This window comes from Solanum verrucosum, unplaced genomic scaffold (genome assembly GCF_900185275.1).
Source record: "Solanum verrucosum unplaced genomic scaffold, falcon-dt-bn FXZP01000222.1, whole genome shotgun sequence".
NCBI lineage: Eukaryota > Viridiplantae > Streptophyta > Magnoliopsida > Solanales > Solanaceae > Solanum > Solanum verrucosum.
In genome coordinates, this window is record NW_026020027.1 from 1159382 (window position 1) to 1174976 (window position 15595).

A 15595-nucleotide genomic window follows, 5' to 3' on the forward strand; every position below is an offset into this window, starting at 1 on the left:
GATTGTTGACCTTATCACAAACATTGTCTATAAAATGCAATTTTTAGGTGTCAATATCATTTATGAATGTTTTGATTTCACGACATGAATTTAAAGACATAATATATAAGCATGACCCATAACTTGGCGTTAGCTGATAACTTTGGGTGTGCACAAGTAGGCACTTAAACATGTATAAAATTAAACAAATAGACACATTCATCCTATATGAAAATTTGTGTCCTATGTGGCGTCTTACATGTATTATGTCATGTAGGACACGTGTATCTACTTGTTCAATTTTACACAAGTTTAAGTGTCTATTTGTGCACACTCAAAGTTGGAGGACATAATTGTCCGTTGAAGCCAAGTTCAGGATTATGTTTATGTATTATGCCGAATTTAAATGACGACTTATTTGTAATTATCACAAATGAAACAATATCTTCTCAATTAATTACACGACTTTTATTCAAAATAAGCCGAATTAAGATATGTAGGACAGGAGGAGTCAACATAAACGAATCCTTTTAAGTCCTAATAACAACTGCTACTTATACGTGGCGGTATTCGCGAGTCAAATCTAGTCGGTTATTGGTCAAAATTAAATAAATTTAATTAATTTTTAAAATAAAATAAAACCAAATATGATATACATTCATCCGTCTGATTGTTATGGATAATGTTTCGATTTGATTTGATTATTAATCATTCGAAAAAGAAAATTAGTTAGAACGATTAACATTGTAGAACTTTTGACCACTCAATTTTTTGGGAATAAAGCTTCAAAATTCATCACTTTTAGCCTAGACAAAAAAATTGGCATAATACATAAATATGTCTTTTAACTTAGCTTCAAATTACATTTATTCCCTTCAACTTTGGTTGTTCACAAATAGACACTTAAACTTGTATAAAGTTGAATAAATAGACACATATGTCCTACATGTCATTTTTTGTCCTACGTGTATTGTGCCATGTATGACTCATGCGTTACTTGTTCAACTTTATACAAGTTTAAGTGTCTACTTGTGCATATCCAAAGTTGAAAGACATAAACGTAAAATGAGGTCAAGTTAAAGAGTACATTATGTATTATGCCCAAAAAAATTAGTGACATTCATAATCCCATCCTAAAACCTGCCACAAACACCCATATACGTGAAACCAAAAAAGATAAATAATCTCCTCCTCTCTGACATACATTTCTACTTGCAAGCAAGTAACCATTTTGAATTTTTTACTTTCATAAAGAATATTATAAGTATGTAATTATAAATACGTATATAATTTGCCAGTTTGATTCAATTATTTCTATATTTTATTTGATTAACTTGATTGGATTTGAATTGATTTTTATCAAAATCGTAAACACTCTACTCACTGATCTAGTAATTTTTTTATATTAAAAAAAAAGTTTAATTTTAGCCTGCTGGTCACATTTCCCAATAGGCAATAGCGGATAAATCGACCAAACCCCAATTTATGTCTATCACAAATAATCACGACTCCCTTCCCTATATTATTACCCCACACAATCACTACACAACAAGTTTTACACCTCACCGTCTCCTCCGTCGACCGTCGTCTTCCTCACCGCCGGCACCATCTCTCCTCCCTTCAATCGACTACAATTTTCGTATAATATCATATAATACTGACAAAAGAGGGAAGAAAACTCGAACAAAGTCATGGCGATGAGAGACTTGGTCACCGGTGCTCCTAGTTGTGGCGAACCCTCTTCTTCTTCTAATCCACTTGGTGCTCTCGCTAACGCACTCATCGGTTCATCATCTAAGACTCAGGTATATCATAATTCTCTCTTCCTTCGTGAAACAGATACTGAATTTGGACCGAAATGGATGTATATTATTCTTATTAAGATGAAATTGTACTTGATTGATTGATATATAATATCATACACGAAGAAATTTGTTCATCCATGTCTTCTATCTACTTTTTTTTTTACGTATTTCGTGTTAAATTGCTAACAGATTAGTTAGATTTGCTAATTGAGTTGAGTTTAGTCGTTGAAGCATGTATAGATTTTCAAATAGAGAAAATCTAGATAAGGTTATTGTTTATAGCTGTGGTATTTTTGAAGCGTATTAGCAAGCAGCTTATTAATACTGAATTCAGAGTGAAATGGATGTATATAATTGAGATTAAGGTGCAGTTTATTTATTGATATATACAGTCTCATACACGAAGAATTTCATTCACAAATGTTTTTCTAGCTGTTTGTTTGTTATGTGTTCGATTTTAAGCATTATTACGCCAACATTATGTATTTCCGTTAAATTGCTGACGAATTAGTTCAATTTGCTGATTGTGAATCTGTGGGGATCTTTGTGTAGATGAGTTTAGTCCACTTTAATAGGCACATCACTTCTTCTATAGGTTGAAGCACATATAGATTCTCAGCTGAGAAAATCTTGATAAAGTTATTGTTTGATTGCTCTTAGGATAATTTATGACTGGGAAGTGATTACTACTGTGGTATTTTTGAAGCATATAAGCAAGCAGCTTATTAATACTGAATAAGAGGAAATGGATATATATTATTGTGTTTAAGGTGCAGTTGATTGATTGATTGATTATTTGATATACAATCTCATACATGAAGAAATTTGTTTACATGTGTTTTTCTAGCTGCTTGTTTGTTACGTGTTCCTTTAAATTGCTGATTTTTTTCAATTTGCTAATTGTGAATATGTGCAGAACTTTATGTAGTTGAGTTTAGTCCATTCTAATAGGGACACCACTTATTTTGGGTTGAAGTACCTATAAATACTCAACAATGTAAACCTCTATAAGGTTATTGTTTGGTTTCTCTTTTGAATGATTCTTGACTGGGAAGTGACTGATAACTATGATATCTTGGAGCATATATAAGCAAGCAGCTTATTTATACCACTTTCAGACTGAAAAGGATGTATATTATTGGGATTAGGGTGCAGTTGATTGATATAAAATCTCATACACACAGTAATTCTTTCACCAATGTTTTTCTAGCTAGTTGTTTGATACGCATTTCAAGTAAATTGCTAATGAATTAGTTTAACTTGCTAATTGTGAATCCCAGTGGAGCTTTCTGTAGTTGAGTTCAATGTTTACTCTATACTGGGAATAGGCGTCTCTTAACGTCTACTCTATACTAGCATTAGCATAGTTGTTAATTGTATTGGTTACATAGATGTATCTATATTGAACAATTTTGTGGACAGAAATAGCCTGAGAAGGACACAAATTTAAGTCTGTATTGGCTTAAATGACATTTTAGGTTAACCTTCGGGGTGGCCCAATGGTTGGGCTTGGGACTTCCATGTTGGAGGTCTCAAGTTCGAAACCCCTTGCCAGCGAAAGCAAGGGGTTTGTCTTCTGGGTCGAGCTCGTTGCACCGGGCTTGCCTAGTGTGGGTTACCTCTTCTATGTGGTTTGTGAGCTATTGCATAGGAGCGGGGGTTTTATCCTGTGTGCACCCAAAGGGTAGCGGCTGTGGGTTTCCCTTGTCATGAAAAAAAATGGCATTTTAGGTTCAAAGTGTATTGTGTGTAGATGTGTTATGGACTTGCATTAACTTGATTAATGGTTCATCTGTCTAACAGGAGAGGCTAAAAGAGATCCCTACATCAGTAACTACATCGTCCAATGGCAACTTCCTTGCGGGTGTTGAAGAGCCATTTGTTTCACTTCCAGGATCAGAGTTTGAACATCCACTTCAGCCTAATATTCAGGTTAATGCATATAGATGCTTGTAGGTTGAGGAGGGATCCAACTTTGAGTGCATTAATCATTTGTAATACAACTTTCTCAGGGTTCCCAATTCCTTCAAGGGTTTCGTTCTGCTGATCAAAATAGGCTCGCTGATGCTTGGGATGAGATACAAAGGCCTCAACTTCCTTTTGCTCATGGAAGTCAGAACATGACAAACATCCCTTTGGAGCATGCTCGGCTTCAACCAGATTTGAATGGTACACTAAACAGTCTCTTCAATCATTACTTTTATGAATTTGAACACGATTAATATGCAAATGGGTTGTTGTGTGTATTTGTCAGTATGGCACTGAAAAACTGTAGTAGAAGACTCCCGGATGTGTGTGTGTGTGAATTATACCGTGGATGGAGGATACTCATATTTGATTGTTGAAAAGCCTATACGAGTTTTATTGTACTTCAACTTTTTTCAAAGGACATGATAGATATCGATATCGTCTATCATATTGGTAAAAGGCACATCTGAGGAAAGGATTGAACTTGTACCTGGATGGCATTTCACATTTCCAACTTGTTGCTTTCCTTTTATTGTTGGATAATTAGTGAATATCGATAAGTTTATGTGCATGGTGATTGCAAATATGTGTGAAGAAAATAGTATGATATGAGGAACTAATTTCATAAACTTTGCTGTATGTTCATATGAGTTTGATTGCCTTTTCCCCAATCTAGGGCCTCCACAACAAGTATTGTCAAGCTTTCTGCACTCGTTTGTCAACAGCGGTCATGGTGGCGTTCCGTTTCGTCCTGCTTCACTGCCATTATTAGGTTTATCAGAAGGTGACAAGCAATGCATACGGGACCGTAGCACGATCATGGCCCGACATTTTTTTGCCGATAAAACTGAAGACTTCATAAATGGACAGGTTTGGTTTCTAGCTATGTAATGCTACTTAATTTTGACACTGAGGTACTATCATTCAGTCTTAAATTCTGAACTATTTCAGATATCCATGAAAAAAATTTCACCAGTCTTTTGTAACAAATTTTACCTTTTTTCGAACCAGAAATCTAGTGTGGTATTAGAAGTAGACATTGGTTAGTTGATGGAAGACATAAATAATAACTATCTCTTCCGTCTGGTTGTTCAAAGTAAATATCCAAAACGGAAAAAAGTAGCTTTCTTTGGTGATGTGATGTGTGAATAATGACGTTTGCGAACTGTATTTTCCATCCATCAGAATTCATTATTAAGTTGTGAGATTTTGTATATGTATTTGTTAAGTCTTAGCCTTTCCGAACTCATCGCAGTTACACAAAGTCTTGTCTCATCTCTTTTGGACTGTAAAAAAGAAATTGATAGGGCATGGAATATGGTTCCACTTGTGCTAATGTGAGTTGTTTTGAGAGAGAGAAATAGGAGAGCTTTTGAAGGTGTAGAGTCGAGTTTTTCTCAGTTGAGAAGCAGTCTTCATTCCCTTATTTTCTTTTGGTGCTCACACAAAAGTCCTTGATGTATAGAGGATTGGTTGGAGTTTGTAGAGAATCGTATCTTTTTGTAAATTCTCTACTTTTTGCTATAACTCTTGTATATGATCGTTATGCCATGTATATAAATGAAAATACTTTTTACTTGATAAAAAAAGAAGGAAATTGATAGGTAACTAGGAAATCCAAACAGATGTGAGGACTGAGAAGAATGTGTTTTATGAGCAAGAAATAACAATAATTGTTGTTTCAACTCCACTGACAGAATACTATGGTTTGATGAGCGAGAGGAAAGAGTGTTGTTTCAACGGTAATACTGTACTGTGTTGCTTTGGTCCTTCAATTATTCAAATGTGCCAAAATACGTCTGTGCTCACTGTTGTTTATCTATTTTGCTTCCTATAACTATTACATAGCTAACTAACTGTCTTATTCATCAGGTTAATGCTCTATTGTCTTCATTAGAAATTGATAATCATGTTAGGGCAAGGGGCCCTGTGCCTGGAAGATATCCCGAGCTTGAGGAGTATTGGAATGAGTCATTAGCTATGAAACCTGTGCCTCATGTTGCAGATGGATGGATTAATGAGTTTGCACAGAACCGAGTAGGACATGCTGACCCCAATGCTTGGGCCCAATCATTTGAACAACAACATGGTTCTAATGGCTGGGCATCTGAATTTGAGCATGTAAGATAAAGAGAAGAATCTACCTTTATGAATATTGTCATGCTCGGTGGAATTATATTCATCATAGAATATTTGGATCTTTACTGAAAAAATATGTATAATTTGGATACGAGTTCTATTAAGCTGTCAGATTGAACTTCTGAACAGAATGCATCCGAGCTGAGTAGAGAGTACAGTTACATATAGATGGACATATGGTGGGAGGTGGATTAGAGAGATCATACTAATTATGTATATAGCATTTGTATTCTTTAGCAGTTATAGACTAAAGCATCCTTATATAGAAGCAATACAGAAACATACACGCTCACCTACGCGCACACAAAATCATTGAGAGAGTGGAAGCACAGACTATCCTGTATTCAAATATCTGGGAGCATGCACAGAGAACACTTTAAGGCTAATTGCGTTTCATCTTTTTAATTAGGCGTGGCTGATATCACATACATGTCAGAGGGACTGATGATGTCTGCTACCCTCTCTCTCCAATTTCCCTTTACCTCACTCTCATTTTTCTTTGTTATCTGTTTTTTATGGGTACAATTTCTAACTATTGCAGGAGCAATCCCAACTTGGAATGATTGGTCAAATGAGAGGTGCAAATATTCCTAATCTAGCAGCAATGGAACAAACACGTATGTTGGCCCATACATTAGCTCAAAACAGTGACCCAAAATTTCAGGTTTTGTGCTAAGGCTTATCATTAGTGTTTATTGTTTGCTTAAATAAATGTTGTCATTCTTCTGTGCGTACTATGACCGGTTATCAAAGCTTGTGGGGTAATTGGGACCACCCCAAGTTAAGGGCATAGTATAGTACCAGAACTGATCAACTGTTAAGTTCATCATGGTTATTCGACATGTGCTTCCTTTGTCTAATTAAAAGTTTCATATGTCTACACCTTCTTGTGCATGGAATAGGGACGTCTGAAGTAACTTTATGTATCAAAAGATCATCATACTTTTCATGAAAAAGAGGGCCTCATCATGTCTTCTACCCTCTAAAGCTACACTTCACTTGCTACGTTTAATGCAACTTGACATTTTCTTCCATAGGATGTCTGCATCCCCCTTTAAGTCTCATGTTCCCTCCTATAGTTTTTCTAGAAACACTAGCTGGTTAGCTCCCTTCAACGCCCACCACTGAATTCTCGGTTGCTTACAAGGTGGCTCCTTTTGCACTCTCTACTTATGCTTTACATATGTTGGGTGGTCTTTGCTTTTCCTGGTTAACAATCCTTGTGGTTCTATCACACTTCCAATAAGGATAAAGTCTATTTTACTATGACTACCCTCATACTTAAGAAGTTATTAGGTGATGATTTCTTTTTTTAAATATTGTTAGCTACAATTAAATCATAAGCTAAAATTCTTCTCAAAAAATCATAAGCCAAAATGAACTCTAGGATACTCTTTCTTTCATTGTTCTTATTTCCATAACCATATCCCTCATGTTCTAGGTTAAAGTGTTAACTATCGTTATCCGCATGACCATTTAGTCTCCCCCTAAAAAGATATGTTGGTTGCCTGGATTCCCGAACCAAGTTGTCCATATTTTCCCAAATTTTAGTTTTAGATTCCACAAACTAATCCAATTTGTGGAGCATATGTACTTATTAACATTGATTGTTTCATTTTCCCATACAAGAGTTAAACTAGGTTATTCTATCCACAAGTCCTGGTTCTACAATAGTTCCACGACATCTCTATTTTCATTGATCTCACAATACCATAATTTATGTTCTTTCTTCCCTCTCTGTAGCCAGACTTTTGCCTTGTCCATTTAGTTTTCTGTAGGCATACAATGTTGAGTCTCATTTTATTAAGGTATCCAATATTTCCGTCGACTTCCTCGCAAAAAACTTATACTCCAGCTGCCTACCTGAGTCCCTCTCTCTTGGACTAGTTCCTTTATCTTCATCCACCCACGATGCGGAACTCTTTCTTAGTTTGCATTACATCCGCGTGGATGAGGCCGGGTCCGCCTATTTACCCAAACTCGTCCATGAGGTGGGGACCCTTCCCAATTTTGCACCACACTTGGATGCTGATGCAGTGAAACTAACTTCTTTTCCTACAATTGACCATGATGCGGGAACCCTTGCTCATGCTCCCTCATAGAACACTTCGCTTATTCTTCATCACACCTGGGTGCCAATGTGACGTGTGCCTAGGTGAGCACGTCCCAATGGTATCTACTATAGTACTATGTGAGGATTCATTATAAATTGACTAATTTTGCGCTGCTAGCCTACTACAACCCTCATTGTGCTGGAGACCTCCAAAAAGGTGTTAAAGCAAAAAGTAACTAATTACAGTGAGCCTAAAAGATCTATCCTGTTCAGCTTCTTCTATACAATGTTTCTTGCACCAAAAATAGGAAGTTGCTTGTTGTTTCATTTGATCTTCTGAGTAGTGTTGGCCCAGTCTTCAAAGCATCTCCCATTCCTTTCTTTCCAATTGCCCCCAAATATAGGAGGGGATTACTCTCCACCGCTACTTCCAGCAGCTTAACTGATCTGAGGTATGCTCAGGCATTAACCAACTGGTCTCTGTTAAACTGAGGAACAAAGACCACAACTGTGAGGAGTGAAGAAATAAATGATTGTTTGTCTCTCCTGCCTCATTGCACAACAAGCACCTAGAAGCAATTTGAAATCACGTTTTTTGCAATATCTCATGACTACAAGCCTCCTTTCAGGCTTAGGATCGGCTATGTGAACCTATGTTGCGCGGACTCTTCATTTTTGAAGGCGAACCCGTCTCGACGCGACACTGGTGCGGGTGCGGGTGCGGGTGCGGGGTGCGTGTCGGATTCGGTCAATCCGATCCGGACACTTTGACCAGAGCCGAAATTTTTTTTTGGGGAAAAAGAGATCAGTTTCCGGCGACCTCTTCAGAGAGGCGGCGGAGCTGTAGGAAGCTTGAAAAAGTAAAAAGAAGAAGAAAGAGGAGTTTGTTCTTCATTGAAAAAGTAAAGAGAAGAAGAAAGAGGAGGAGTTTTTTCTTGAAAAAGTACAGGAAGTACAACTTTTTTATTTTTTTGAAAAAGTAAAGTCTTTTCAACTTTTCTTGAAAAAGATAACTAATGGCTGAGGGTTTCTCTAGATAAGTGTGTCCTTTTATATTTATAAAATAAATTAATACTTTTAATGTTTATTATATTCTCTCTTTTCTTTAACAATTATACTCCTTTTATTTTGTATGTAATTATACCAAAATATGCAATTCATTATTAAATATATTTCATAAATATTTTTAATAATATTTTATTATATATATATATATATATCCACTTATTTGATTATACTAGATATATTATTATTGTTGTTATTGATATAATTTATTTTTCGAGGTACGCTAAAAATAATAAACAACTATACTATGTATATATAATATATTACACATTATATTATATATACCATGTATACCAATTAGCCGTATCCCCGCACCCGTATCCATACTCGGATTCGCACCCCCGAATCTTAAAATTTAAATTTTGCCGAATCCGACTCTCGGATTCGCATCCGTCTCGGATACCCGCACCCGAGTCCGAGCAACTTAGATGTGAACTACCTCACACAGGTGGCATTCTGTCTGTATCAGGAAATGGTGACTACTAAATATCAAGTAAATCAGAAACTGATTGCTAACCTGAACTATCACAAGGACATACTTCCTATGTAATGAGGGTTGTTTAACAAATTGAGTGGAATATATCGAGTGGAGGAGATGTTAGCAGATAAATATTTCTGTTCATTGGTTCACTTTTGTTTGTTTGCTAGTTGCATTTGTACCTGCAGTAGTATATGACTGGTTCAATAATTCATGTAGAATTCCAAATTTCTCCAATTTGTATCCAAGATGAGTCGTGGTGAAATTTCTATTGAAGAAAATCAATTCAAGCCTGCTACAATTTCTTCTGGGGATTGGGCAGCAGAATATGAACAGCAGCATAATGGAGGTCAATCATGGGCTGACCAGTTTGCACATGAGGAGGCAAGTACAAGTTCATTGCATGTGTTGGTTTTTTTTTTTTTGGATGTATGGATTAAAGCATTGAATGTGTTAATCTTATCCCAGAAGTTGTGGGTTATGTCTCATCTAGGATCTCATGAGTCATGAGTATGAGATGCGTTTAAATCTGTTGAACCTGGAATTTCCTCATCTAAAATGCTTTGAGATAATCTAAGCTATATGGAGGTTTCCTTGTTAAATTGTTGACTAGTTTTGTGGCAGTTGTTATTACTCTATGTGGAGAACACCTAATGTATGCGGTTTGAAACATGATTGTGGTTGCTGAATCTCCTTTAACATGTTATCAGGAAGTCCTTTCACATTGATGTTTGTACGCTTCATCTATTGTTTTCAGCTTTCTCGTGGACCACAAGGGTGGGTGAATGAGTTTTCTGCTGAACGTGCGCAGCATGGATCTGTAAATGATGAGTGGGTAAGTGAATTTTCAAAGTTGAATGTGAATGATGATTGGGCAGATGAATTTGGGCGTCAAGTTGCTGAGGGAGCATTTGGTGAAACCTCTGCTGATGGTTGGGCAGAGGCTTATGATGAGTAAGTTTAGCCATGCTCGAGAAAATATGAATTATCTGGCACTCCATTCGTGATACATTTCCAAATACTAATTTTTGTAACTGTTATTTTGGCATATTATGATTTTCCAAAATGAGGCCCATGAATCACCTGTTTTGAAAGAATTTCTCCTATTATTTTGTTCGTCTTTCTCGTGGTGATATTATGCTTTTCATCCATCATTTACTCATGTCTGTCTTTTCTTGTTCTTTGCCCTTTTTATAAGGAAAATATGTTTTGAAAGGGGAAAGGGGAACTCTAAGCCCCTCCTCCTTTATCCCCTAAAATCCCTGTTAGTACCTCCCTCTTTCTGAGGCTTTCCCCCTATATTTTCCCATTTCTTTTATTTTATCCTTTTTTTTAAATATGTCTTTTCCTGGCAGAAATTGGCAACCCTATTATCCGTTGTTTCTTTTGATTTTCCTTACCGCTATGCAAGGTTCATACATTTCCCTGACTTTTATGCTTGGTTCTACCATTTTCTAACAGGTATATGAATGAGCAAGCTGCTCTCAAGCAGCAATCAGACGCATCAAGGGGAGTTTATGTGTTCTCTGATCTGAACCCTTATGTTGGTCATCCTAATCCTTTAAAAGAAGGGCAAGAATTGTTTCGTAAGGGTCTCTTAAGTGAAGCAGTTCTTGCTTTGGAGGCTGAAGTCTTGAAGAACCCTGAAAATGCTGAGGGTTGGAGGTTACTTGGCATAGCACATGCTGAAAACGATGATGATCAACAGGTTAACAATAGTTTAGCCATTCTTCATTCACTAATCTTTCTGTATCTTTTTTGAATCATTTCCATATGTGTTTTATCTGCAAAGGGATCAAATTCCTGGGTGTGGTTGATGAACTGTAACTGCATTTCTGTTCTCCCAGTGTTCCAAATTAAAAACTTCCTATGCCAAGAAGAGGTTATAGAACATTGACATGCTTGATTACAATACAAGATCTTTTCTTCATTAGTTATATTCGTATCAAATTTTGCTTTAGCAGTTATGATACAACCCTGAAGCCTCTAGATCCTGAGATGGTCAAACGCCTAAATTGCCTGTCTGGTTCTTGTTGAATGATAGAAGTACCCTACATATATTAGATAACATTGTAAGAAGGGTTCACTTGCAGTTTGTTGTTGGGTTGCCAAATGGTATTTGGCATAAAAGACACTTGAATCTGCGAGGTTCCCCTGAATCAAGCTCAAACCATTATCTGTTCTATGATTTTGATTCTTAATCTCTATTAGACAGTCTCACCTATTGAACTTGCGATTTTAGTTGTTTCACTGTTATAATGGTCTGTGATGCCTGAAGAATTGTGTGAATTGAGTTCTCCCATCTTTTGCTGTTTGATCGGAGATCACCTAATACTGAAAATAATTTATTTCCTAAGTAGCATTAACCATTTAATTTTTGAAGCAAATGTGAGGAGTTGGTGCTGAAACCAATGCAACAATGATTCATGTTGATATGTTTAATGATTTGGATCCTTCTCTGTCTAGTGTTCCTTGGCTAAAAAATGCTCAACTCAATATGTTGGTAAGGCATAACATCATAGTCATCTTTTCACAGGCTATAGCTGCAATGATGCGGGCACAGGAGGCTGATCCTGCAAATCTGGAAGTTCTTCTTTCCCTTGGAGTAAGTCATACAAATGGTAAGTAGTTAGTTCAATGGAGATTGCTTATTATTTCAAGTGAGAAATTGTAGTGGATGTGCCTATTTTTTATAAGTGAGGGAAGCATAGTAGAAAGGACCATCCACCTTCAACTAAGAGATTGGAGTACTAAGTCGCGCCACAGGAGCAAAGTGGAAAAAACGCCACCGTGGACTCTTGGACGGGAGTGTCTGAGGTTCATATTGGAAAAAATAAATAAGATCAGCCTAAATTTTTATAGGATATTGTTCAAACATTATTGCTACTTGTGTGAAATAGGTTCCTAGTAATGATTGCTAAATGTAATTTAGAAACTTCATAAATAGAAGAGCAAGAGTATTAATTTTTTGATAAGGAGAAGATCAAGAGTATTATTGTTTAGTTAATATATTCATATGATGTGGAGCATTGAGGCAACTTTGTTTTGTAGTGGTTTTAAAGTTCGATTACATTCGCATTATCATTGGCCCTCTAGATTTATTGCTTTTTTTAGTCTCAAACTGAGTTTAGAAATTGCTCCATGATAAGTAAATAGCATGATTGGGCAATGGACATTCATTCTCATGAGGAACACAACAACATCCAGAGAGTGACTCTTTTATTAGATTTTGTAGTTTTCCTGATTTTACACGTAGTCTGTAATTTTTATCTTTAAGGATTGTTAATTCTAGCTTATTCAAAAAGATATTATTTTCCTATTTTGTAATTGTCCAGAACTGGAGCAACAAGCTGCATTGAAGTATTTGTATAGTTGGTTACGCCACCACCCGAAGTATGGGAGTATTGCGCCTCAGGAGCAGCCCATTTCTTTCTATCATGCTGATGTAAGACTCCTTATTTAGCTTCTCTTCCTACCTTTCCCCTCCCATGTTCTCCTTCTCACCTTAGGTGGATACGATGCTGAAGTATTCCAATTGCTGAATGTTGTTGAGGGTTCATTTTAAACTTGAAAGTACTAAAATGTAGCTCTAGTTTTCGCTATTGTGGCCAATCTACTCATTCTATCTCTTTCTTGCCTTTCTTCTTCATACTCTTTTTCTTTTGTCGGGATCGGAGAACGGAAGGAGGCCATAGCATAGGAATTGTAAATGAAGGGCAACTAACTGAGATGTTTATTTTTATGTGATACAGGTAGCTGGATTGTTTACAGATGCAGCTAAAATGGCACCTGAGGATGCTGACGTACACATTGTACTTGGGGTGTTATACAATCTATCAAGAGAATATGACAAAGCTATAGAGTCTTTTAAGACAGCACTAGAGCTCAAACCTAGGGACTACTCACTCTGGAATAAGCTTGGTGCAACACAAGCTAACAGTGTGCAGAGTTCTGATGCAATATTGGCTTATCAGCAGGTATTCTTCATTTCACCTAATGAATACTCATTTTCCTCTATTTTGGACATCTGATGGTGAATTCTCCTTGATATATTAACTTGTTGCTTATTTACAACCTTACAAGAAGGCACCTATGATTTGCATATTGACCCTGCTAATACAAGTGTGTGGATATTCTTAGTGTTGACTCTTTGCAATTCTTACAATGTAATTTCCCCAGGATTGGTAGCAGTATGATAGTGTGTTGAACTGAAAGATGTTACCCATCAGATGAGCTTGTTGTGGCTATCTTGGAACTGAATCTTTTAAATACGTGTTTGAATGCTTCTTATGCACTTAGATGTGTACTTGAACTCCTTGTAGATGTATAGTTCAATAGAGCAAGTATAGAATCTTAGGTACGGATGAAGCTGTAACTTTACTGTTTTGAGATATGGAGAAGTTTTTGGTAGATCCCCACCATTATATTTTGTCACATATGCTGCCTTCTTCTTTTGTATCATCCATCTTGTTTGTGTGTGCGTATATCCATATCTGTAGATTTTTCTGAAGAACAATTGATTTATTGACATTTCAATTTTAATTCTCAGGCGCTAGATATAAAGCCTAACTATGTACGTGCATGGGCAAACATGGGCATCAGTTATGCCAACCAGGTGATATTCTATGCCTTTGGAAGTTATAAGCCACACTTGTACACTTCATTCCCAAGTTAATAGTAGTAAGCATGTTTTTCGAACTTTGGTTGTGATTCTGGTATTATCTGCGCGGTTCTAGATGAAGTCCTCATAATCTTGTGCTGAAGAGTGCAGAAATACCAATCATGAAGTTGCTTCACTCATCCCCCCCCAAAAGAAAAAAAAAATTCCAATCATGAAGTTGTTTCACTCATCCCCCCTCAAAAAACAAAATTCCAATCATGAAGTTGTTTTATATCAATAGTTTCCCAGAACAAAGAAGGCAAAGAGACATCTAATTGCAACATTCTCTCTCAAGTTCCTGACTGTTATTTGCAGTGCAATGCTGTGTTCTCTTTTCATCTAGAAAAATAAAATTTCTTTTATATCTCAAGCGTAATTTGTTTCATTTGTTTATAGAAGTCCATGGCGTATAATTTTAAACATTTTCTTTTTGCATACAGGGTATGTATGAGGATTCCATCCGTTATTATGTCCGGGCACTAGCAATGAATCCCAAAGCAGATAATGCCTGGCAATATTTGAGAATATCTCTGAGGTACAACATCACATGATGAAAATTCCTTGTGTAGCACTATTATATTGCAGTTTCATTAACTGAGTTTTTGTTTAATCCTATTTTGTTTGGCAGCTGTGCATCTCGAAATGATATGTTGGAAGCTTGTGACTCGCGGAATATTGATGTTCTCCAGAAGGAATTCCCTCTGTGATATACTTTGGTCCTAAATGCTGATATGAGAGTAGAAGCGTTTGATTTCCCTCGTCTTCAAGGATTCCAAGATTCACATCCTCTTCAACCTTGTGAACTTGATTTGCAATAATTATATTCACTGCTTTTGTAGCTCATTGGATCCCTCACCTGCAAGCTATAATATTGTTTATCCCCTTGAGATCAGAACTTAGAAGATTAAGCTGGACATGACAATGGTCTGGAACTAGCATAGAGCCAAGCTTATACATCTGCCATCATTCAGTGATTGTATTGTAGAAATGAAATCGTTATGTAATGAATAATAAACTGTTGAGAAGGTGGGTTTGGGGTGGGGGTTTGAAGATATAAAGCTGCAAAGAGAAATAAGTAAGTGTAACAACTAGTGTAAAGTTGTCGTATCTCATGAAATGTTATCTCCTGGTATCAGCCAGGGAAATTCCTCGATTATTTCGTGTTATATTTGGGAGTGAGGAAACCCTTCACCAAACCAACAGAGTTCTTCACTTTTCTTGTTCAACAGAACTCTGAACACTGCCAAAGAGGTAAAAGGTGATTTAATTCAGATGTTTATTCTTCGTCACTTACGTTTGTCTTGCTTCTGCAATGGAGCTGTAAATGTATAGTCAATATGGCGCGGACATCAGGACATGAATTATCATCGCAGTCACACAAGCAACAAAGTTCAAAACACACCAAACTGAATTTTTAAAATAATAAAACACAGGATAAATGGCAAGAA

General features: G+C 36.5%; 1 protein-coding gene across 1 annotated transcript; it reads left to right on the forward strand.

Annotated features, from left to right (window-relative positions):
* Positions 1–1453: 1453 nt before the first annotated feature.
* LOC125821127 (peroxisome biogenesis protein 5) lies at positions 1454–15313 on the forward strand. The gene is made up of 15 exons (XM_049500534.1): positions 1454–1784; positions 3588–3716; positions 3797–3953; positions 4429–4622; positions 5625–5873; positions 6433–6555; positions 9707–9871; positions 10245–10441; positions 10949–11195; positions 12024–12108; positions 12823–12932; positions 13240–13464; positions 14037–14102; positions 14588–14682; positions 14776–15313. Exons 1-15 carry the CDS (start codon positions 1671–1673, stop codon positions 14852–14854), a joined length of 2235 nt encoding a protein of 744 aa, XP_049356491.1. The 5' UTR covers positions 1454–1670; the 3' UTR covers positions 14855–15313.
* The last annotated feature ends 282 nt before the right edge of the window (positions 15314–15595 follow it).

What these genes read in the sequence shown, in the direction of transcription:
- LOC125821127 (XM_049500534.1), top strand. Translation starts at nt 1,671, where the DNA reads ATGGCGATGAGAGACTTGGTCACCGGTGCTCCTAGTTGTGGCGAACCC. An exon ending in CACTTCAGCCTAATATTCAG is followed by an intron (nt 3,717 to 3,796) that starts GTTAATGCATAT and finishes CAACTTTCTCAG; the next exon opens with GGTTCCCAATTCCTTCAAGG. An exon ending in AAGACTTCATAAATGGACAG is followed by an intron (nt 4,623 to 5,624) that starts GTTTGGTTTCTA and finishes CTTATTCATCAG; the next exon opens with GTTAATGCTCTATTGTCTTC.